At 37.3% G+C, this 26,384-nt stretch overlaps 1 protein-coding gene across 1 annotated transcript in view; it reads right to left on the bottom strand.

The window, feature by feature from the left end:
* Positions 1–3,680: 3,680 nt before the first annotated feature.
* The window catches only part of Tbc1d8b (TBC1 domain family member 8B), a 75,634-nt gene continuing 52,930 nt past the window's right edge, over positions 3,681–26,384 (bottom strand). Inside the window, exons 15-21 of the mRNA XM_052171148.1 lie at positions 22,671–22,739; positions 22,277–22,517; positions 21,253–21,318; positions 19,360–19,443; positions 18,255–18,311; positions 7,587–7,684; positions 3,681–6,174 (exon numbers count right to left, since the gene is read on the bottom strand). Of these exons, the coding sequence (XP_052027108.1) occupies positions 5,785–6,174; positions 7,587–7,684; positions 18,255–18,311; positions 19,360–19,443; positions 21,253–21,318; positions 22,277–22,517; positions 22,671–22,739 (1,005 nt within the window). The 3' untranslated portion in view covers positions 3,681–5,784. The remainder of the gene's footprint in view (positions 6,175–7,586; positions 7,685–18,254; positions 18,312–19,359; positions 19,444–21,252; positions 21,319–22,276; positions 22,518–22,670; positions 22,740–26,384) is intronic.

The following is a 26,384-nucleotide window of genomic DNA, read 5'->3' as shown; positions in this document are numbered from 1 at the left end:
CCACAACCAAAAACATGGGAGTGTATCAGACTAAAAGCTCTGATATCTTTGAGGCAACAGCCACCAGCATGAAGAAACAACACATGGATTGGGAGAAAGCACTTGCAATCTATTCATCTGATAAATGGCAGATATCCAAAACATGTAAGAAGCAAGTTCATTAGCCAGAAAAATCTGTTTAAAATGAGTTTCTTCGTCTGTTTTGCTTGCTGTAACATCACACCCTTATAAAGAATACATACGTATTGCTTATAGTTTTAGAGACTGGGAAAGTCAAAGACCAAGATGCAAGGTGCTTTAGAGATGGTACCTTTCTTTCTGTCTTCACCAGGCACAAAAGATAGCTCTCTCAGGTCTTTTATGCAAGGGTACTAATGACTTGTGACCTAATTAACATTTTTAATTATTTTATTTGCATTGTTACTTTGCCAATATATATGTCTGTGTGGAGATGTGGGATCTCCTGGAACTGGAGTTATATAGACAGCTGTAAGCTGCCATGTGGTTGCTGGGAATTGAACTCAGATCCTTTGGAAGAGCAGCCAGTGCTCTTAAGTGCCGAGCCATCTCTCTAGGTCCCTAATTAATGTTTACTTTGTCCTCTTAATACTATTTTGTGTTGGGGATTATGTTTCAATATGTGAACTTAGCAAGGAGAGACATGGACATTCAAACTCCACCAATAAACAAAGACCTGAAAAGATATTTCTAAAATAAGATAAATAATGAACGTATAAGTGCAGTTAACAAACAAACAAAAAACCCCCACACCTAACTACACAGGAAATACAAGCTGTAACCTCTGTGAACTATTACTTCCCACTGGTTAGAATAGCTATTATCAAAAAGACTAAAGATAAGCATTGCCAAAATGTGGAGATGGAAGATGTTCATGTGCTCCTTGATGTGACCTTTTTATCATATGGCCTGATAAATTGTAAGGTGGAAAAATCCTCTTCTCAATGTTTGTTTCTATTAGAAGGTGGTGAGGGGTAGGGTACTGGTTAACCCCAGTTAAGACAATTAAGACAGAAGTCTTTTAAAGCAGGAGAATATTTAGCAGCAGAGGATGATCCAGAGAAACATCAAAATGGAGACAGAATCACTGGACCAATTCAGGCCTTCCTGTGAATCTAGAATTGAGAAAAACATAGTCTTCACTAGAGGAAGGCCATGGCTTACCATTCATCTCTCTTCCTGCTCTCTAACAATTTGAACGATAAACACACTTGAGTTGGAGAGATGGCTAGTAGTTAAAGAGCACTGGGTACTTCCAGTAGACCTAGGTTCAGTTTCTAGCACCCACATGGCAACTCATAACCATCTGTAACTCCAATTCCAGGGAGGGTCTAGTGCCACCCTCTGGCCTCTGTGAGCATCAGGTACAAACATATATGTAGGCAAAAAAAAAAAAAAAAAAACCCATACATGAAATAAAATAAATATGTTTAAAAGCCAGATAAACTGTAAGAAACTGCAGACCACTGGACAGATCAAGATCTTAAACGCATGAGGATGGACGTACGGCTCAGTGGTAAAGAGCACTTGCTATTCTTCCAGAGGTCCCAAGGTCAGTTCCCAGTACCCACATGGTGGCTCACAACCATCTGTAATTCCAGATCCAGAGGATCTGACCCCCTCTCAGGCTTCAATGGGCACAAAACATGAATGTGGTGCACATTCATAGAAAAGCACTCATGCACATAAAATAAAACTAAATACCTCTTTAAAAACATATCTTCAAAGCAGGAATCAGAAAGATGGTTCAGCAATTAACATTTTGTTGCTCTTGTACTGGAATTGAATTGGTCTCCCTGCTCGCATCAGGTGGCTCACAAATGGCCCATGACTCCAGTTTCAGGAGTTCTGATGCCTTCTGGACTACAAAGATACCTATACTCAAATGGATGTACTCACCCCACATATACGCATAATTAAAAATAAAAATTAAATAATTTTAGAATTAATCACAAAAAGGTGATACCTGCAAAGGGAGATGGGTGGAATTAGGTTGACTGTTGATGGATGAGATGGTTGCAAAAATGTAGTTCTAATGGCAGAAATAGAAACCGTAGCATAATGTGCTTTTCCTGATGATTGATTGTATGCCTAGGAATGAAGTTGCTGGAATAATTTGCCTTGCCTTCAGAGATTCAGGGCATCTATGTCACCTGGATTTCTACTTCAAGCTCTCAAACAGAATATAGCTGATAAAAAACAAAATGGAAAGTACTGAAATACTAATAGGATCCAATTAAAAATGGTGGGGGATAAATTGTAGGCATTCAAAATCACTTTAACCCCTACTCCAGAACCAGAGACCTCCATTGCCAGAATGAACTGTGATCCCTGCCTTTTCTATGGCTTGCCAATCATTCAGAAATTCTAGGAACACATGTCTGATTAACCATTCCTTAGTTCCAAGGCTATAAAGGGTAAAGATGCTGGAAAATCGATCACCTGCTGTTTTATAAGGTACATAACTGATTGTGGCTGGCAAGGCCTGTGAGAGAATACATAAATGGATGACATGAGGGACTTTTTTTTTTTAGGAATTGGTTCTTTCGAGACAGTGTTTCTCTGTGTAGCCCTGGCTGTCCTGGAACTCACTTTGTAGACCAGGCTGGCCTCGAACTCAGAAATCCACCTGCCTCTGCCTCCCAAGTGCTGGGATTAAAGGCGTGTGCCACCACTGCCCACCTGGGACTTTGTTGGACTTCAGAAGGAAAAAGCATAATTCTCCCATTTCTTTACCACCATGATTCTGGACCTTGATGATTCTTGACTCTTGGCTGGCAAGGTAGACACTGTGTTCCTGACATCTGCTGCTGGAGATGCGTGTGAAGATGTTTAGCTATTCTGCTGCAATTTAGTCATGAGTGCCTGGGTGCTGAGGGGCAAGGAACTTGGCACCCATCTGCAAGTGAATCATGTCTCTGGAGGTAGCAGGAGTGTTTTCACTCTGGAAGTTTACTAATCATACAAGAATTAGCAGCTTTCCTGGTAGTCTGGGAAGGGAATGGTCTTGGATCTTGTGTTTGAAAATCCAATTAAATGTGGTATATTTACACTATGGAATACTACTCAGCTATTTCAAACAACAAATTCATAAAATTATTAGGCAAGTGGGTGGAGCTAGAGAATGTCATCCTAAGTGAGGTAACCCAATCACAAAAGAACACTCATGGTATGTACTCACTGATAAGCAGATATTAGTCTAGAAGCTTGGAATATTCAAGAAACAATCCACATATCAAATGATGCCCAAGAAGAAGGAAGGAGTGGTCCTTGGTCCTGGAAAGGCTCAGTGCAGCAGTGTAGGGGAATACACTGCTGTGGGAAGGTGTTGATTGGGGAGCAGAGGGAGGAAGAGGGCTTATGGGACTTTCGGAGAAGGGGATCCAGGAAAGGGGAAATCATTTGAAATGTAAATAAAGACTATATCAAGTAAAAAAAATTTTTCAATTAAGTAAAAAAAAAAAGAAAGTTTCATTAAAGACTATTAGCTAGTCCTTCTAATAATGATACAAGCCGCTTACTTACCCAGTGATAAACACTTTCTTGTCTAAACTAATTGATAATGAACTCTAGTTTTCTTGCAGCTAGACCCTAAACTGATGTAGAAAGGACACACTCAAGTGATATTTCAGTTATGTGTAAGTAAAATGCATAATAAAACATTTGGCTTTTTAGTAAACATTTTAATATTTAATATAATAGATTTTTAATACTTAGTTTTATAAAGACAAAGTCATGTTATAACATTTAATGTAAAAGGCATAATGCACTGGTCCAGTTTGACACAACAAAATATTCTGAATGACTCCTTTGCTTAACAAGGCAGCGGCTATAAAACTATAACATGTTTTGCGTATTTTTCCTGTAGACTCAGAAAATACATTGTTGTCTTGCTTTCATTTATAATCTTCCTGAAACTCAAAAATCTCTTGAAGAATTTATTTTTAATTAATCTAAACTAAAATACAATATTCTGTCATTTTTACTATTTTGACTTTAAAATAATATCAAAAACTAATTAACATATTCTCTTAAGAAAGTATCTGTTGTAAATACAGCTGACAAAATATTCAACAAAGTGTGTACAGCGGTGTCTTTGTATACAAGCACAGACCATATGTTTTTCTAGAGCTATTGTATAATCTAACCATCACTGCATAATGGCAGATGTGTGATGGTTCTCATATAAACTATTAACTACGATTGAAAATTGGGGCATATTTTAGCTAATCATTTTTCAGTTGAGGCAGAAAGGTTTAGTTTTAAACTCTCTTTTAAGTAGTCATTTCTTTGAAAAGACGGCATAATCAAATCTTAAATCTACCAGCATTAGACCAAATCCAGCTTAGGAATTTTCAAAGACACAATTTGAGAAGTGCTTAACTTCACTGAAAATAGTATGTGGTATGGTAATACAGCTAGGTTTTCGTCACAGTACATTCTTGTTGAAGGCTGACCACACCAATTCCTTCCCAGAAAGAGAGACTTTGGTCCCCATGAAGGAGGTCTACCCTTTCATCATTTGCCTTCTAGCCAAGTCAGAGGCTCAAATCAAAGTCTAGTGTGAAGACAGAAGCTCCACACGATGGTTCCTGCCCATTTCCCAAGTCCTCAGCTACATAAATTACTCCTCAAAAGGGGAAGAAGACAGGGCAGGTCCACATGGTTTGCTCCTTTTTGTTTGTTTGTTTTGTTCTTTTTAAAGTGCTATCAAAGTCCATCTATATTTCAATGGACTGTCATAGAAGAAGCATAAAGTATGTAAAAATTGCACATCTAAGTCAAACCTTTTTAGGTAGATGCTGGCAATTCTACATCGTACCTTACAAAGTATGACATGAAGTATACTTCACGTGCTTGCCAGAGTAATACAGCAATTCAGTCTTAGTGTAACTTTTCCACACTACCTACTATACATTAAAATACAACGGGTGAAAATTCAAAATATAAAGTGGGCACAAGCAATCACAAGCTATTCTGAAACAAAAGTCATAAACAGTGCCACTCAAGGATTTTGAGTTATGTCTCGGTCTAACTGAACGAGCTGTATAGTCAACTAAACTGCCTTCTGACCTTTTTCCCCCAAATGCTGGCTTTATTTGATTTAAGTCTAAATCCGGTGTTCTTTTTCTTTATATCAGTCCAGAATTTAGACTTCTTGATTTATATTTTATCAGCAACAGAGTTAGTAGTGTTAACCACCAAGTGTTCAATCTCTCAAGAACAGAGAATGCAGAAGTTGCTTTTAAAAACCATGTATTAGTGTATGGAATAAAATTAAAGTTTTAGAAGTTAATCTTTCCATTATATAACTTGGAAATCAGGGCCCTAAAAGGCAACTTCCTAGATAATTAAGGCTACAGTTCTAAAGGCCAGTTTTGTAAAGTGTTTTTTTTAAAGACTGGGGCGATTTGAAAAACAGAGCTTACCAATATGCCATATCAGCATTATAATAAATAAACTACCACTTTTCAAAACACCAGTAATCTCAGAAAGAGCAAAATTTATGACTGACTCACTATAGTGATATGGTGGCGCCCTCTGGTGGTTCCTCTGAGCATGTGGCCCTGATGCTGCTTATCTTGTGACAGGGAGTGGGAGAATTTTTTAAAGTGCAATTATTACAAAGGAATGAACCATTGTGCTTCTGAGTATCTTTTTCTTCTGCCTTGGAACATATCAGTAATGCAACATATCCCTGAGAAGTATTCCCAGGCATCAGGCTGATAGTACAGGAATCCTGGCAAACCTGATGATAGCAGAGATTTACATCTTGGTTCTAGACCTTAACTGGGAGCTTTTCGCATTTTCTAGCTTGGCTTTTAAATCTAAGGGTCTCTCAAAAAACCTCACCAAGGCTGGTTCATTTAACAGGGAAGCAAGAATCTGCTCAAATGCAAAAGACCACTGCTGTTCTTCCCTGGGAGAAGAAGGATCTTTCTTTACACTGCTTTCTGCATTCTCTTTACTGGGTCTAGAATCACAGGCTGTCCTGGAGTCTGTGGCTGATGATGCAGGGCTATGGAGTTTCCTTCCAACTTCTTCCATCCTGAGCAGAAGGTTGGTTACAATAGCAATGGCTTGATACAGCGACTCTTCTTCGGGGTCCTCGTGAAATAAATTATACAGGGTCTTTGAAAATTGAATAAATTGTGACTAGAAGACACAAGTTGGAAATAGAATATTTAAACATTAGACTTAGCAAATATAAGTGGAACTCAGAAGCGGATAGCATCCTGTATAAAATTTATAGTATTAACCTTCACCATAGAACTGAATCCATGATACATCTTTGTTCAAGGAAGGTACGTATGACCCATGGAAGAACCTGCCACTAAAGTCATCTCACACATTGCCCAAAGAATATCATACCCAAACATTTCTGGCAGGTTTATTGGCACTAAATATACTGGCTTGCCAGGGTTATTTAGTGTTGAGTGGCAATTTTGGTTATTCAAAATTCCATATTTTCCTCCATGTAATTCTCATCAACCAATTTTAAGAAAAGGATATAGACTTCATCTGATCTTAAAAGGCTACACTAGACACTAAATGAAGGTGATTTGATTTTGGGGAAGAATGACTTTTTGAGACCTACCTAGTAGTGAAAGGAATCTAAGAAATCCCTTTGGATATGCTTGTCTTTAAAGGCAGACATGGGGTCAAAGTTAGGAAAAGCTAGTTAGTCTGCTAACTGTCCCGAGAAAATTCTACATACTCCTAGAAAATACTTATCAACTTAAAAGCTATTCAAATCCAAGTGTTCTACAATTCAGTCATCTAACCTTAAAGATTGATATGTATATAAAACAAGCACAAATAATATGTTTCATAAAATATATTGTAAAAATGCTTTTCTCCTTCCTTTTTATAGCACATTTATAATGTACTTCAATCATTTATAAAGGGTGAAGAATAAATATATCATACACTTATTTTACAAAGGATTTATTTAACTATCAAGTGGGCAAGTCTATTAAGACACTCTAAGGTATTTGGTAGTTTTTGTTTTTGCAAAGTTCTGGGAAACTTCAGTATGAGAGCATCAATCAGTCTTTTGCTAAAGAATATAAAACCATATGGGAAATGTATACAAAAGAGATCAATTTAAACCATATCTATACTAGTCCTTAGTATTGCCTATGCAGTGTCAACTACATTATCATTGGGCACTAAAGTAAAATCTATCTTAGCAATTTCTTAGTAACTAGCAATAGATTTGACATCTGGTAGACAACTAAATGTCTACTCGGTAAATATATATATTTTAATGCCGGAAATATGTCCTATGTACAGGATTTCCTATAGAAACACTAAAAACACTTAAATGTTTAAAGTGTAAAATAACTTAAAGAATGTTTACCTCTTTCATGATTTCCTGAAAATCATGACGATATAAAGACGATAACGTGTAGATTACTTAACTCTTTTTGTGATTGTATGTAACTTATTTTATTTTTATATCTATTCATTTTGTGATATTGGTGACTGAACCATGGGTGCCATACACTCACATTAATAAAAAAATAAGAATTTTCACTTAGAAAATTGAATTGGAAAATGAATACCTGATTCATTCTTGGCAAATCTTTAATGTTTTCTTCTTTTTTGAGAAGCTCATCTTGCCATTGACTTAAATAGGCTTGAATATCAATTTTTCCTTTGCCTGAATAAAAGAAATACAGAATTTTTTGTAATGAATAGCTTGCAACATTTCCCCAAATCTCAAAAAGAATAACTGAAACTGAAAGCTACTTCACTGAGGTAAAAGAGTCCATCTCTTTTGGTTCAGGACATGATCTGGATTTAGCTTTGATCTTACTCACCGGCCTTCAGAATACATTTTCCACTTCTATTTATATCAATGATTCTTAACATGTGGGTTGTGACCCCTTTGTGTGTGTGTGTGTGTGTGTGTGTGTGTGTGTGTGTGTGAAACAACCCTTTCACAGGGGTTGCCTAAGACTATGGGAAAACACATATTTACATTATGTCTCATAATAGTAGCAAAATTAAACTTAGGAAGTCTTAGGGTTTTACTGCTGTGAACAGCAGATACCATGACCAAATGTTATAAGGACAACATTTACTTGGGACTGGCTTACAGGTTCAGAGGTTCAGTCCAAGGCAGGAGCATGGCAGCATCTAGGTTGGTATGGTTCAGGAGTTGCTGAGAGTTCAACATCTTCATCTGAAGGCTACTAAAAGAATACTGGCTTCCAAGTAGCTAGGATGAGGGTCTTAAAGACCACAGATACAGTGACACACCTACTCCAACAAGGCCACACTTCTTAATAGTGGCATTTCCTTGGCCAAGCATATTCAAACCATTACAGTAATAGCAACAAAAATAATTTTATGGTTGGGGGTCACCACAACATGAGGAACTATATTAAAGGGTCACTGCATTAGCGTCTTAGGGTTTTATTGCTGTGAAGAGATACCATGAGCAAGGCAACTCTTAGAAAGGGCAACATTTACTTGGGGCTGGCTTACAGGTTCGGAGGTTCAGTTCAGAGGTGGGAAGCACAGAATTGTGCAGGCAGACTTGGTGCTGGAGGAGCCAAGAGTTTTACATCTTGATCTGAAGGCAACCAAGAGGAGACTCTGTTCCATAGGCAACAGGAGGCTATGATTCCACACTGGGTGGAGCTTGAGCACTAGGAGACCTCAAAGCCAACTCCCACAGTGACACAAGCCCACTAACAAGACTACCCTACCCCTCTTCCAATAAGGCCATACTTCCTAATAGTACCTCTTCTCATGAGACAATCAGATTCAAACCACCACATTCCATTCTTTGGTCTCCATAGGCTTAATCAAAGCATGAGTCTATGGGGGTCATACCCTAGCCATAGCATAATGAAAAATACATTTAGTCCAATTTCAAAAGTCCCCATAGTTAATCACAAGCTCAACAATGTTTAAAAGTATAAAGTTTAAAGTCTCTTCTAAGGTTCATGCAATCTCCTATAAAATCAAAATCAAGAAGCAGATCACATAGTTCCAACATCACAGGCTATACATGACCATTCCAAAATGTTATAGTAAGGAAATACTGGATCAATGCAAGAGCAAAAACCAGCTGGGAAAACTTCAAACTCTGCATCTCAATGCGTGACGTCCAACTCTTTTCATCTTTTCTTTTCTTTTTTTTTAAATTTCATTTGATATATTTTTTATTTACATTTCAAATGATATCCCCTTTTCTGGCTCCCCACTCCCCGAAAGTCCCATAAGCCCCCTTCCCTTCCCCTGTTCTCCTACCCACCCCTTCCCACTTCTCTGTTCCGGTTTTGCCCTATACTGCTTCACTGAGTCTTTCCAGAACCAGGGGCCACTCCTCCGTTCTTCTTGTACCTCATTTGATGTGTGGATTATGTTTTGGGTATTCCAGTTTTCTAGGTTAATATCCACTTATTAGTGAGTACATACCATGATTGATCTTTTGAGACTGGGTTACCTCACTTAGTATGATGTTCTCCAGCTCCATCCATTTGCCTAAGAATTTCATGAATTCATTGTTTCTAATGGCTGAATAGTACTCCATTGTGTATATATACCACATTTTTTGCATCCATTCTTCTGTTGAGGGACACCCGGGTCCTTTCCAGCTTCTGGCTATTATAAATAGGGCTGCTATGAACATAATGGAGCACGTATCCTTATTACGTGCTGGGGAATCTTCTGGGTATATGCCCAGGAGTGGTATAGCAGGGTCCTCCGGAAGTGACACACCCAGTTTTCTGAGGAACCGCCAGACTGATTTTGAGAGTGGTTGTACCAATTTGCAACCCCACCAGCAGTGGAGGAGTGTTCCTCTTTCTCCACATCCTCGCCAACACCTGCTGTCTCCTGAGTTTTTAATCTTAGCCATTCTGACTGGTGTAAGGTGGAATCTCATTGTTGTTTTCATTTGCATTTCCCTGATGACTAATGACAACTCTTTTCATCTTTGTTGACTGCAACACAGTTCTTTCTCCTGGGCTGGTTCCACTCCCTGTTAGCAGCTTTCTCAGGAGACAGCCCACAGCTCTGGCATTTGAACATCATGGAGTCTCCAAGGCAACTTCATGTTACAGCTTCTTGTTCCAATGTCTGTGATCCACACATGATCTTCTGAGTTCCTCCAAAGGGCTGGTGTCCTTTCTCCAGCTCTGCCCTCTGTAGCACTCTATGCTCAGGTTGATCCACTCCACTGCTGCTGCTGTTCTTGTGATCATCCCATAGAACTGGAATCTCCGATACACTAGTGTCTTCTGCTACAACTAGGCTTCACCAACAGCTTCTCAGACTCTCTTCATGGGGCCAAGACTCAACTGCTTTGCATGACCCTTTCAGTCCTGGCCATCAACTGATACTGAGGTTGCACTCTCACCAGTGGCCTTCCCTGACCTCTCACAGTGCCGAGCCTCAGCTGCTCTTCATGACTCCTTAATGCTTTCAAAACCAGTACTATCTGGATGATTCTTACATATTTCCAAGTACAACTGCAGCATGAGGTACAACCTTGGCTATCTCTGGAACACAGCTTCTTTGTGCTCTCAGAAAACACTTCCCAGAAGATTTCACCTCCATGATGTTGGCCTCTTTTTAATCACCTTTAATTTCTTAGCTCCAGCTAACCACATCGATTGTCCCAGTAACCCCTTCTACTCTTGACTTTAAAGCCAGAGCCACAGGTAGAAGCTGCTGAGTTTCACTGTTTGCTGGAACTGGAACACAGTCCTCTTGTTCTATTACACCTTAGAGATCTGTATGACTCTATCGTCTGAGTACTGGGATTAAAGGCATAAACCACCACTCCTGGACCTGAGATCTACTTCTCTCTGTTTCCTGGTATTAAAGGCATGTTTCATCACTCCTGGATGTAAGCTTTACTTTAATTCATTTTCACAAGATCTTTATAAACATGGCCACTATGCCTCAAAATCTGGATAACCGGTGTGCTCTCCATTTCTGTACTGTAGTTCATTTGAAATATGCCAAGTTGACAACAGAGACTAGCCATCACAATCAAACCCTTGTCAATCTGTCAATCATATCTCTTTATGTCCAAACAAAAACAATATCTAGGTCATAATAATACCTAATATGATAAAACTATCTCTTGTTCAAATGCAAAAACATACACAATAAACTTAGTTCGATGGAATCTTGCTCCAAGGTCACTCCCTGAATCTCTTTATCTCCTTGAATATAGGATTCAGCTCCATTCTACTTCCTGGTGCCCCTTTAATACTTGAACCACATATTTCATATTTTTCTACTCTAAGCTTGCTATGCTTGATCAAAAATAATCTTCATAAGAGTGACCCATAGGTCTCCGCCTCTGGATCTGGAACAGCCTTGGCCACAGCACCCCATCTCCAACCAGTCCAGGAAGCCAACTATACACCCAGAGGCCAGCTAGGAAGAGGCAGCTTGCACTGGTGAGTCCAGCTCTGTAGAGTGGAGGATCCAGTCTGGAGGCTTCTGGAAAGAGCCTTCCTGTCTCCACCTCTGGATCAGGAACAGCCTTGGCCACAGTGCACCACCTCCAAGCAGTGCAGGAAGCCAGCTATATACCCAGAGGCCAGCTAGGAAGAGACAGCCTGCACAGGTGAGTCTGGCCCTGATGAGAGGAGGATCCACCTGAACAGCCTGCATCCAGAGCTGATCGGGGCCACAGAGGTACATACCCAAATACAACTACAAGAGTGGGTCTCGAGCATCTTTGCTTCTATGACTGTGCAACAGATTGGTAGGCAGGTTCCAACTGAGTAGAGGATCACTTGGGACACATCACACCAGGACTCCACCTGCACCCAAGAACTCTGCAGTACCACAGCAATTTGTGCCAGGGGAAAGCAGTTCACCCAAGGTTGCTGAGATAAGCCTTCAGGCACACATACAGGAGGCGCAAGCTCCTGCCAATGACAGCAGGCCAAACTAACACCAGAGATAACTTGATGGCAAAAGGCAAACGTGGGAACGGTGCCAACAGAAATCAAGGCAATATGGCACCATCTGAACCCAATTCTCCCACAACAGCAAGTCCTGGATACCCCAATACATGAGAAAGCAAGATTTGGATTTAAAATCACAGGTCATGATGCTGATGGGCATCATGGAGGGCTTCAAGAAGGACATAAATAACTCCCTTAAAGAAATACAGGAGAACACAAGTAAACAGGGAGAAACCCTTGAAGAATTAAGGGAAAACACAACAAAACAGGTGAAGGAATTAAACAAAGCCGTCCAGGATCTAAAGAAGGAGGTAGAAACAATAATGAAATCACAAAGGGAGACAACTCGGGACATAGAAAACTTAGGAAAGAAGTCAGGAGTCATGGATCCAAGCATCAACAACAGAATACAAGAAATGGAAGAGAGAATCTCAGGTGCAGAAGATACCATAGAAAACATTGACACCCACTTGATCACTAATTGAGAAAATACCCCACAGCTGGATCTCATGGAGGCACTTCCCCAACTGAAGCTCCTTTCTTTGTGATAACTCGAGCCTGTGTCAAGTTGACACACAAAACTAGCCAGTACAACTTTCAAACAAAAGTCATCAAAAAAAGATACAGAAGGCCACTTTATACTCATCAAAGGAAAAATCTACCAGTAAGAACTCTCAGTTTTGAACATCTATGCCCCAAATACAAGGGCACCTGCATTCATAATGGAAACCTTACATTAAATTAAATTACATTAAATTAAATTAAAGCATACATTGCACCCCACACAATAATTGTGGGGGACTTAAACACCCCACTTTCTCCAATGGACAGATCAGGGAAACTCAAACTAAACAGAGTCACAGTGAAACTAACAGAAGTTTTGGACCAAATGGACTTAATAGATATCTATAGAACATTTCATCCTAAATCAAAAGGATATACCTTCTTCTCAGCACCGCATGGTACCTTCTCCAAAACTGAGCATATAATTGGTCACAAAGCAGACCTCAACAGATATAAGATGATCAAACTAATTCCATGCCTCCTATCAGATCACTATGGAATAAAGGTCATCTTCAATAGCAACAAAAACAACAAAAAGCCCACATACACATGGAAGCTTAACAATTCTCTACTCAATGATAACTTGGTCAAGGAAGAAATAAGGAAAGAAATCAAAACCTTTTTAGAACTTAATGAAAATGAAGGCACAACATATCCAAATTTATGGGACACAATGAAAGCAGTGCTAAGAGGAAAACTCATAGCCCTGAGTGCCTCCAAAAAGAAGCTGGAGAGAGCATACACTAGCAGATTAACAGAACACATGAAAGCTTTAGAACAAAAAGAAGCTAACACACTCAAGAGGAGTAGAAGGCAGGAAATCATGAAACTCAGGGCTGAAATCAACGAAATTGAAACAAAAAGAACTATACAAAGAATCAACAAAAGTAGGAGCTGGTTCTTTAAGAAAATCAACAAGATAGATAAACCTTTAGCCAGCCTAACCAGAGGGCACAGAGACAGTACCCAAATTAACAAAATCAGAAATGAAAAGGGAGATATAACAACAGAAACGGAGGAAATCCAAAAAAACTATCATATCCTACTATAAAAGCTTATACTGAAGAAAACTGGAAAATCTGGATGAAATGAACAATTTCCTAGACAGATACCAATTACCAAAATTTAATCAGGATCAGATAGACCATCTAAACGCACCCATAACCCCTAAAGAAGTAGAAGTGGTCATTGACAGTCTCCCAACCAAAAAAAGCACAGGACCAGATGGCTTTAGTGCAGAATTCTATCAGACATTCAAAGGAGACCTAATGCCAATACTCTTCAAACTATTCCACAAAATAGAAACAGAAGGAACATTATCCAACTCGTTCTATGAAGCCACAATTTCACTGATACCAAAACCACACAAAGATCCAACAAAAAAAGAGAACGTTAGACCAATTTCCCTTATGAATATCTATGCAAAAATCCTTAATAAAATTCTTGCCAACCGAATCCAAGAGTACATCAAAATAATCATTCACCAGGCTTCATCCCAGGGATGCAGGGATGGTTCAATATATGGATATCTATCAATGTAATCCACTACATAAACAAACTCAAAGAAAAAAAACCACATGGTCATTTCATTAGATGCTGAAAAAGCATTTGACAAAATTCAGCATTCTTTCATGATAAAAGTCTTGGAAAGAACAGGAATTCAAGGCCCATACCTAAACATAGTAAAAGCAATATACAGCAAACCAGTAGCCAACATCAAACTAAATGGAGAGAAACTTGAAGCAATCCCACTAAAATCAGGGACTAGACAAGGCTGCTCTCTTTCTCCATATTTATTCAATATGGTACTTGAAGTTCTAGCTAGAGCAATTAGACAACATAAGGAGGTCAAAGGGATACAAATTGGAAAGGAAGTGTTCAAACTATCACTATTTGCAGATGATATGATAGTATACTTAAATGACCCAAAAAAAACTCCACCAGAGAACTCCTACAGCTGATAAACAACTTCAGCAAGGTGGCTGGTTATAAAATTAACTCAAGCAAATCAGTAGCCTTCCTACACTCAAAGGATAAAAAGATTGAGAAAGAAATTAGGGAAATGACACCCTTCACAATAGCCACAAACAATATAAAGTACCTTGGGGTGACTCTAACCAAATATGTGAAAGATCTGTATGACAGGAACTTCAAGTCTCTGAAGAAAGAAATTGAAGAAGACCTCAGAAGATGGAAAAATCTTCCTTGCTCTTGGATTGGCAGGATTAATATAGTAAAAATGGCCATCTTGCCAAAAGCAATCTACAGATTCAATGCAATCACCATCAAAATCCCAACTCAATTCTTCATAGACTTAGAAAGAGCAATTCTCAAATTCATCTGGAATAACAAAAAACCCAGGATTGCTAAAACTGTTCTCAACAGTAAAAGAACTTCTGGGGGAATCAGTATCCCCGACCTCAATCAGTACTACAGAGCAAATGTGTTAAAAACTGCATGGTAATGGTACAGTGACAGGCAAGTAGATCAATGGAATAGAATTGAAGATCCAGAAATGAACCCACAGAATTATGGTCACTTGATCTTTGATAAACGAGCGGGAAAACATCCAGTGGAAAAAAGATAGCCTCTTCAACAAATGGTGCTGGTTCAATTGGAGGTCAGCCTGCAAAAGAATGCAAATTGATCCATTCTTATCTCCTTGTACTAAGCTCAAGTCCAAGTGGATCAAGAACCTCAACATAAGACCAGATACACTGAAACTAATAGAAAAGAAACTGGGGAAGACCCTTGAGGACATGGGCACAGGGGAAATTTTTCTCAGCAGAACACCAATAGCTTATGCTCTAAGATCAAGAATTGACAAATAGGACCTCATAAAACTGCAAAGTTTCTGTAAGGTAAAGGACATTGCCAAAAGGACAAAATGGCAACCAACAAATTGGGAAAAGATCTTTACCAATACTACATATGACAGAGGGCTTATATCCAAGATATACAAAGAACTCAAGAACATAGACTCCAGAGAGCCAAATATCCCCCTTAAAAATGGGGTACAGAGCCAAACAAAGAATTTTCACCTGAAGAATATCGAATGGCTGAGAAGCACCTAAAGAAGTGTTCAACATCCTTAGTCATCAGGGAAATGCAAATCAACCCTGAGATTTTACCACATACCAGTCAGAATGGCTAAGATCAAAAAGTCAGGAGAAAACAGGTGCTGGATGTGGAGAAAGAGGAACACTCCTCCACTGCTGGTGGGGTTGCAAGCTGGTACTACCACTCTGGAAATCAGTCTGGTGGTTCCTCAGAAAACTGGGAATGATACTTCCAGAGCATCCTGCTATACTACTCCTGGGTATATACCCAAAGGATTCCCCAGCATGTAATAAGGATATATGCTCCACTATGTTCATAGCAGCCCTATTTATAATAGCCAGAAGCTGGAAAGAACCCAGATGTCCCTCAGTGGAGGAATGGATACAGAAAATGTGGTATATATACACAATGGAGTACTATTCAGACATTAGAAACAATAAATTCATAAAATTCTTAGACAAACGGATGGAACTGGAGAACATCATCCTAAGTGAGGTAACCCAGTCTCAAAAGAACACTCATGGTATGCACTCACTGATAAACAGATATTTAGCCTAGAAACTTGGAATACCCAAGACATAATGCACATATCAAATGGTGCCCAAGAAGAAAGGAGTGGCCCCCGGTCCTGGAAAAGCTCAGTGCAGCAGTGTAGGGGAATACCAGTACAGGGAAGTGGGAAGAGGTGGATTGGGGAACAGGGGGAGGGAAGTGGGCTTATGGGACTTTGGGGGAGGGGGGATCCAGGAAAGGGAAAATCATTTGAAATATAAATAAAGAATATATAGAATAAAAAAAAAAAAGAGTGACCCATAGGGCAGAGTCAATGCTAAGCTTTTTGAGACTTCCTTTGTCAATGGAATTAATCTAAATCTCTTTAGCCACAGGCAGACTTTTTAGACAAGGGCAAAAAGCTGTCACATTCTTCACCAAAATATCACAAGGACTCCTCCAATAAGGCCATACATTTTAATAGTGCAATTTCTTATGGGACAAGCATTTTCAAGTCACCACAATTAGAAAGGTTGAGAATCACTGATTTAGAGCAAAATTTTTCTTTGGGAAACTTGGGAAATAGCAAAAAAAAAAATATGAGCAAAGACGAAAAATGATGTATTTAGATTAAAACAGCATACTTTGATCCCAAGATAAATTTCATGTAGCTATACACCCTATATCCAGTTCTTCATATGTACATATGAAAGTCATTAATGGTAGCTCTTTTTCAAGAATTGAAAAACACTGCTTATTGATTCATTTGTTTAAAGGGTTCAGTTAAGATGATATTTCTGTGACCTTTAAATTCTCATTTAAATCTTCTTGAAAGCTGGGTAAAATAGTGGAAGTGTTATGTTCAACTAGATCTTCTGGAATTATATTTAATTAATGTTTTAAAATGAAGAATGATGAGCTTTAAATGAGTAATGCCATAGTCTCTATTAAAATATCAAGTGCACATACTACTTTATTCAATATTCTTATACTTCTCTGTATGTATCTGATTTTAAAGAAATATCTCTTATATTATCCTGAAATGTATATGTTAATTGTTTGGCATCATAGTTTGCAATGAAAATAATTGAAAATATATTAAATGTCCATCAGTATTGAGGCAGTGATTGAAAAAAAGTCTTACAATTAAATTGTGAAATGTTCTGTTCCCATTAAAAGTCAAAAGGAAGATCAAATGAATAGACATGGAAAATTACAAAATAAGAAAATAGCACCCAGTAGAAAACTGTTTATGGATATTTTAAAAAGAAAGATGTCTACATGTTTATGTATAAAAAGAAACAAGTCTGAAAAGGATATAGCCAAAATTATTACAGCCTTTACTTCTGGTTATGTTTATCTGGGGGTAAGAAAGACTACATGTTATCTGAATTCCAGCCACAAATATTATCTATTACTTTGTAATTAAAATAAAATCTTTAGGGAGCCATAGAGATGGCTCAGTGGTTAAGAGCACTGACTGCTCTCCCAGAGGTCCTGAGTTTAATTCCCTGCAACCACATAGTGGCTCACAACCATATGTAATGAGATCTGACTCCTTCTGGAGTGTCTCAAGACAGCTACAGTGTACTTACATATAATAAATAAATAAATCTCTAAAAAATAGAATATTTAAAATAATAAAAATGAATATGTGGATCACTTAGTGTTAAATTTTTGTAACTTCTGAGATGGAAATACCACAAGAAGAAATAATAAATTGTTATATTAATATGATGTATCGAAAACCTTCATTGTGGGGGCTGGAGACATGACTCAACGGTTAAGAGCAGTGACTGCTCTTCCGAAGGTCCTGAGTTTAAATCCCAGCAACCACATGGTGGCTCACAAACATCCATAATGAGATCTGACGCCCTCTTCTGGAGTGTCTGAAGACAGTTACAGTGTACTTACATATAATAATAGATAAATGGGGGTTCAGAAAAGGGGAAATCATTTGAAATGTAAATAAATATATCAATAAATTAAAAAAAATGAAAAAAAAGAAGTAATGCATCCCATAATAAATGTTCAGCCACATTAAAAAAAAAACTTTCATAAAAGGAGATACAGCCTTTAAAGAACTCTATCTCCGCCCTTTACAGCTATCCCTACTTATAGAATGAATAATTTAATAAATTGAATGATATGCCTACATTGTTATTGTAATACCTTTTTCAGGGCTATTTCTTCCCGACTCTGTTTCCTTCTCATCTGCAGGCTTAGAAACTAAAGGGAAAAGAGGGCAAGTGAATACTGTAAACTGTTTAACAGGTATCTTTTAAAAGTTAGGTACTATTTTGCACAAAGACTTAAAGACACTTAGTTTTCTTACCCACCAAAGCACTTATGTAACCTGACCTCCTAACATTAGAATGCAAAGTATTAAAAACATTCATAGTAAAAGAACACTGTATATTAATATTAAAAACATCATAGAGGATAATAAACCAAATTTAATACTTGTTTCTGAGTGATAGCTTCTTTATTTGACTGTTTTCAAATTAAGTTGTATTATTTTTATTAGTGGGAGGAAGGCTCCTTACATAATGGGAGTCTGAAGAACAAGCCACAAATCCCAAATATGGTAATAACTCATTGTGAAACCCTATACAACTCACTTGTTTCTGTACTCAGTGCTTTTATATATAACACTGGAAGATTTAAATAGATAATATTTGAGGTTTTTGTAATACTTTATATATAGGAGCAAATAGACACATACACACATAAATTTTCTCTATAAGACCATTGATAGTTATGAAAATAAATCAAATGACACAGTGTGTATCACTTACAAGTTATGTGAGAAAGCACATTCATCCCTATAGCTTTAAATAAGAGCTATGGCTTGTAAACCATCAAAGATCTGATTGGCTTCATTGTCCTTAATCAAAGCACAAACATGATCTGATATAGCATAGAGATTTCTTTAATAAAATTCAATGCAATATATGTATTATATATCCTGTCTTTTAAATGCTTTCATAAGAAATTTCAAAACGTATTGAAATTGTTAAATATGGCCTGATGAGTCAAATAGTTCGAGGCTTTGCTAACTGCTATTGTGGTATCAAAAAGTGAAAGTGCAGTGGCTCCAAGTCAGGAAGATCTCCACAAGTGAAGCCATCATCGAGACGTCCTTAGTCCCATCTACCTGGGAGACTGAGGCAGAAGGATGACTGGAAGCCAAGAGTCTGAGACTGGTCTAGGAAGTACAGCATGATCCAACTCAGAAACAACCCAGATTCTGTTAAAAGGTCAAACAAATATTTACCCTGGAGCTGACTGAAATAAAGTAATTCTTCTGTTGAAAGCTCGTCGCCCTTTGAAGACGTCTTAGACATCACTTCAGTATAAGCTGAAAACATATAACCCAAATCACATTTACTAGCAACAAAAGACAGGAAAGTAGTTCTTACTGCCCAGACAAGTTAAAGAGTAGGAATTAGGTGACGTGGGTGGAAGTAATATTGCTCTGCTCTGCTGTAAAATGCCAAATAAGCATTTGATCACCTTGCAGTCTCCGCTCTCTCCTATGTGTGCTTTTCTTTTTTATTGGTGGAGAACGTCATATATTCGTATACCATAGCTGATCAAAGCCATCTCCCCATTTCCTCTCCTGCAATGTTCCCTCTTTCACTACAACTATGCCCTTCTAATTTCATGGGCTCTTTTATACAACCCACTGAGTCCATTTGATGCTAAGGGGCATCCACTAGAGCAGGGGTAGCCCACTTTTTGTGCTTTTTAAAGTAAATTTCTGAGAGTCGTTACACATTGAAAAAAGAAAATCTGGCATTTGGGTTATATCTGAACCTGGAATCTCGGCATGTTTAAACCTCCTGCACTAATAAGGAAACACAAAGCAGAGTGCCTTACTTTGCTTACCACCTGTTACTTAACAGAACCATATTTCCTATTTTATACTTTATTCTATTTAATATTCCTACTTTTAATCCCTCTACAAAAATACATGAAATGGAAAAATTAAACCTTCAAATGGTAACCTAATGTAAGAACAGAAATTATTCTTATAATTCAGTTATTATACAGTTTATCTTTTATTTTTAACATTGCATTTGTGATTCAAGTGTTTGAAGGGTAAAGATGCTTTTAACTTGTTTTGTCTGCTAAACAACAATTCCTTGATAACATGAAAAGCCTTTAAAAAGCTTTAAAAGGAAGCCAGGAAGAGCATTAGACAAATTATGAGGTGCTATTTGATTTTATAAATTACCCAACCCAAGCTACTTTTTGCAATAATTTTTTTTAGAGTAGGGATACATTGGAAAGTAATTTTCTTAGGTCAGTGGAAAGAACTCTATGAGAACTGAAAGGGCGTGGTCACTTGGAGGAAGTCCAGTAGGATGGAGCAAAGAGCTTTGGAGTCATATCAACTATGTGATATTTGCCACATACTTGAATCTTCCCAACTGTCAGCTTCCTTTTTGTAAAAATTGGAAGGATGACATAATTTTTCAGAGACTGTGAGGCTAAAATAAGAGAGTGCATACAAATATGTTTTATAATGTATGTGGTTATGCATATGGAGCTAAGGCTCACATTGTGTATGAAATGAATAACATGACATAGCATATGCTCAATACCATAGCTTTTGTTCTGCTTCTTTTTGTAAGGATTTACTATACCTGTCATCTGGTCCTATTCTCTGAATAATTTGCATCATGTGCAAGTTTGGTATTCTGCCTACAGTGACTCTCTATCCTAATGACAATGATAGCAGAAATTCACCACTGGCCCAATATTTCAATGATACATAATTTCTTATACAAGCTACCATTTAAGATACAGTTAGCTGGACATGATGGCACAGACCATTCTTGCACTTCTGAGGCTGAGGTCAGCTTAGGATACATATTGAGATCCTATATCCAACCATGCACATTTATACATACATATATAAATAAGTGCCTAATAGGAAACTGAGGATCCCCCTGTTATATTGAATCTCTCCCACAGATTTTATTCCATCCATATCTATATATACACCAATAAAAATACTTATGCTACTACTTGAGGGTTATAATGAAACAATAATCTTGTGTCAAATGGAAAATTATTTTTAAATAGAATTAGCTGTGTAATGATGCCTGTTACAATGGAATGAGCTCTTACTGTACATCCTTAAAGACAGTTAAATTCTTACCTGGAGGAATATGCAGCTTAAAAAGCAGCTTGAGCTTCTCAGTAAAACTTCCATTGTACATTATATCTGTTCAATACAATTCAATCAGAAAAATCGTGTTATCTAAATATTCAACTGATTTGAACCAAATGATTAAAGATATCTGGTATAGAAAAGCAGCTAAGAATTACGATCCAAAACATTGTGTTTCTTAAGATAACAGTTAAACAAACAAATCAATCAGTTAGACTCTTCTCTTCAGAGCATGGAAGCACAAACACTCCACCAGGGACATAACATGCTCACTTCAGTAGCTCCTTTCGCCCAACCTTGTATTTGCCTTTTACTTTGAATGAGGGTTTACAATTCATCTGTGGAAAGAACTCTTCAAGATAACCCATGAAAAAAAAATCATTGCTGGGAGGATATGGCAACCAAAGAAACAAAATTTACAACATATCAACTATAGGCACAACTCATTCATTTACTATTTCTGTGTTATTTATCTAAGCTATATGGATAGATTTTTACCTGAGGAGAAATCCTTTCTTTGCATCTATATATCTGGTGTGGAAAAATCCAGGACATTCTCTTCCTGCCTTTTAAAGCATTAACATTTTCACAATGAACAGCTTGCTTCTTTTGAGAGGTTTGGGCAAAAAGAGATCAATATGTGGGGCTGGAGAGATGGCACAGTAGTTAAGAGTACTGGCTGCTTTTCTACAGGACCCAGGTTCAATTTCCAGCATCCACATCACAGCTCACAATTGTCTGAGGAGAGCTCCAGTTTCTGAGGATCTAACACCCTCATACAGACATATATGCAGGCAAAACACCAATGTACAAGAAATAAAAAAAAACCACAAAAAGGTTTATTCATAGATTTAGCAACTAACATGTCAAAAGCCCCAAAATTACTAAACCTGAAGATAATGTAATCCAGAGTGAAACATCTGTCTAAACTAGCAGTAATAGGCAGCAGTATACAACATTTTTGGGAGGTAGGGAAGATATTGATTTAGAAATTTAAAGGGCATCAGCCTACCAATTGCAGAGGAGAATTCTTTGAAGTTTATAAGGCAATCAGAGTTCTCATCCAACAATCTGAATGTCCATAAAGCTAGTGAGTCTCTGTTTGCAGAATGTGCCCAGGGACTCAACAAGTGATATAATACTCTGAATTGCTGGCAGTCAATCTGATATTGTTCCAAATATGACAGGCTGGGGTCATGATGCTTCAATCCTGGACAACTCAAATACCAATAACAAGATATAAACAGCTCTTTCTATCAAAAACAAATAAAAAAGGAAGATTATTAAATCAGAAAAAAGTAAAATATTTCTTTTAAACATGTCCATTAAAACATAAAAATATTTAAGAGTAATTGTGATAAAATTCTGCTAAAAGATTAGCTTTCATTACAGAGGAACAACCATACCTTAAAAATGACATATAGTTCATCCAATTCCTGAAGGCTCATTTTCACATCTTGCGATACAACACGCAACTTTAAAAAGATTAAAAACAAAGTAGACTGTAACATTGCTGTTTAGAAACTCTCTTTGAATTCACTCTAAGTTTCCCTCTCCCAGGAGAAAATGTTTTCTTTTTTATTTTTTAAATCTACACATCAATTTTTACTGCAGCTCTATTTCATGAGAGCCAAGTTAGTTCTTGGTATTTTGAACTGTTGAATTAACCTTGTGTTTATGATATAAATACTATTTGACTTTAGTGTAGTTACTATATAGTGTTAGACTATTAACATTTTTGTTAATTAGTTGAAAGAGTAAAATACATTTTTAGTGTAATAAAAATATCACAAATAAACATCAATGAGAAGAAAAGTATAACATATGAACTAGCAAAATGGCTCAGTGGATAAAGACACCCCAAGCCTGATGAGCCGAGCTCAAGGGCAGGAAGCCATGCTGATGGAGGACAATGGCATAATGTATGCTCTGGCCCATATGCATGTTCTGACGTGAGTACATACTCCAACAGAGAAATATGATAAAAAATTCAAAAGGCAATATATAAAGATGGATATGGAAGTCATTAAGGTGTTCATTATATAAAATGAGATAAATTGAGGCAAAATCGATAACTCTCTTGGAAAATATGTCACCAAAATAAACTCAAATGTGCAAAAAAGGACCCTGAATACACAAAACAGAAATGATAAGCAAAGAGCCACCATCATTAGAACTCAGCAGACATAAAAGGTTTCATAGTCTTGTTTTCTCAAACTTTCTATGTAAGGTAAATTATTCCAGAGCATAGAAAAATATGAGTTTACTATAAAATTTATTATGTAACATAAGCAAAATTGATCTAAAAATTAGCATTCACATGAAAAAGAAAATCTTAACTGCGTAGTGGCGCACACCTTTAATCCCAGTATTTGGGAGACAACAAAAGGCAGTTCGCTGTGAGTTTCAGGGCAGGCTGGTTGGGCTACATGGCGAGCTCTAGGCTAGCCAGGGCTACACAGTGCAATGATGCTCTAAAAACGCAAAAGAAATTCTGAAATCAATGTAATTTTAACACAGCTGCAGAGAACCTTGCTAAACTAGTTAAATTACCAAAACAATGCAAATAAATATTATTGTCAAATAATTTAAAAATTAGTTCATTTAAAAATGCAATGCGATTCTAATAAGTCTTTAATAAAATTTACTATATTAAAGTAAAAAGCCACACAATCTCAAGAAATGAACATCATTCTATCAAAGTTAACATTCACTATTCATTCTTTAAAAAATATTTTTTTCTAAATTCCAGATAGAATTTTGTGTGTGCTTAGCAAACACTCTACTATTACTTTTCAACCTAGAAACTTAATAAGACTTTCTTAGTTTAATAAAGGATATCCTCCAAAAATCAATAGTAATAAAATATGAGAGGCATTTCTATTAAATTTAGAGATAAGACTAAAAGGCCTACTTCTGCTATTATTCAATATTTCTTCAAGGTCTCAAGATATATACACACAAAGAAAAAGAGTGCACATATTAGGAAGGATCAAAACTCTTGGTACCGGAAATTATACACTCTTTATTTGGGATATCAAAAAAAAAAAAAGCCAACCAACAATCAGTGCAATCAGTAAGTCGGTGCTATAGCTGCAACAACACACAAGGCAGTTGCATTTATCAAGAACTTTTGCATTTATGCCAATAAATAGTTGGAAAATTTAAAGAAACAAGTCTCGTTCATGTTATGCGTAAAATGTCTCAGGACAAAATCAACAAGAAATATTTAAGGCCTTTGTGCTAGCTAGCTTTATGTCAACTTGACTCAAGCTAAAGTCATCTGAGAGGAGGGAGCCCCAGTTGAGAAAATGTCTCCATAAGATCAGGGTGCGGGCAGCCAAGCCTGTAGGACATTTTCTTAACTAGTGATTGATAGGAGAGGATACAGCGTACTGTGGGTGGGTACAGCCCTGAGCTGGTGGTCCTGGGCTTCAGATGAATGCAGCCTGAGCAAGGCATGGGGACTAAGCAAGTACTCTTCTATGTATGGCCACTGTATCAGCTTCTTGCTCTTCCAGGTCCCTGCCTGACTCCCTTGAATGGCAGACTGTGAAACTGAAATGTAAGAAAAATAATCCCTTTCCTCCTCAGTTTGCTTTTGGTTATGTTGTTCCATCACAGCAACAGAAACCCTAACTAAGATAGTGGACAGGATCAGAACTGTAAATGCTTGCTAAAGGACATTTGAAAAGTCAGATAACTACAATAGAGATTGGAAAGAAAAAAAGTCTCCCCAGATTTCAAAGTATACTCTAAAGATACAAAAATGTATGACATAATTGCAACAACAGAAATATAGAAGTGCTTTTCTGTATGTATAAAAGAGCTCAGAATATAAAAAAAGTATAATACAGTAAGAATAGAGAATTAGTTTTCAGATAACGAATGGTTTTAGTTAAAAATATTAACATGTATAAAACTAAAATCTTCCAGGTATATTAACCTGTATGTTAAATATTAAAATATGAAATATTAAAATAGACATAATTTGGATAGAGAAAGGCCAAATTTTACATGAAAACTAGGTATTATGCAAGAAAAAGGAAAGACTTGACTAACATACAAATCTGTAATTTGTAAATCTGTAATTTGTATATTCTGACAGACATTATAAAAACATGACAGAAATGAGAGAAGTGTAGGGTTACAAAGATAACTTTTAAAGAATTAATACTACTAATAATCAATGAGATCTTATACACCAAGATTAATAAGATAATGTCATAGAAAATGGCAAAAGGCTACAACTAATCAATTAAGAAACAAGAAAAACTAATAAACACACTAATAATTAGTAAACTATTTAAAACAATCGGTTGTCTATCCTACAGAACTTGATACTAAGACTCTATTGTTGAAGTCACAGAACATGGACAAATCTAGCTGGTGCTGGGGAGTGCAATATGTCTGTAGTCTAATCCAGTTGTGAACTCTGTAAGCTACAGTAATGCCTGCCTGGTAATACCTGCTGGTTGGTGCAATAGTGGCTAACTGCATTTTGGTTAGATTTAAGGCCCTCCACAAGACAGAACCCATTACTTCCCAATCACTTCTCGCTATACCCATAGATCAGTTCATCTCTCAAGCCTCATTAGAGAAGCTGCTTCTTGCAGCAGACAGCAATCGGTATAGAAATGGACAACTGCTTAATGGGAAGAGAATAAGAGACTTTGGAGTGTTCAGGCCTAAACTGGATGTCTATATCACACCTTGCCTCACAAGGCTCTGAGATCTGTGCAGAGGAGGGAAAAGAAAGGTTATAAGAGCCAAAGGTTTCAGATAACTTCCTGGAAACAGTTTCCCAGATAGAAGAGGGTGGATGTGCATATGAACTCACAGTGATTATGATAATATGCATATAATCTCAAACCACACACACACAAAAAATCCTAGCATGTAGGAGGGAGGCAGACACAAAATCTTATTCTGAGCTGAGGAGCTATTGGCATTTGATGACTACTGGGAGAGGCGGTATCAGCTTTCTAGTGTTTGTTGACTGTACTCCAGGACAAACCCCATTCCCAGGAGTACACAGCCAACAGAAACTGAACTCAATGGATTCAAAAGAGACAGAATATGAAGTTGAGTGGCTAGGGAGGTGAGGAAGAATCTGGAAG

Source organism: Apodemus sylvaticus, chromosome X, assembly GCF_947179515.1.
Source record: "Apodemus sylvaticus chromosome X, mApoSyl1.1, whole genome shotgun sequence".
Taxonomy (NCBI): Eukaryota; Metazoa; Chordata; class Mammalia; order Rodentia; family Muridae; genus Apodemus; species Apodemus sylvaticus.
This window is presented reverse-complemented; position numbering and strand designations above follow the sequence as displayed.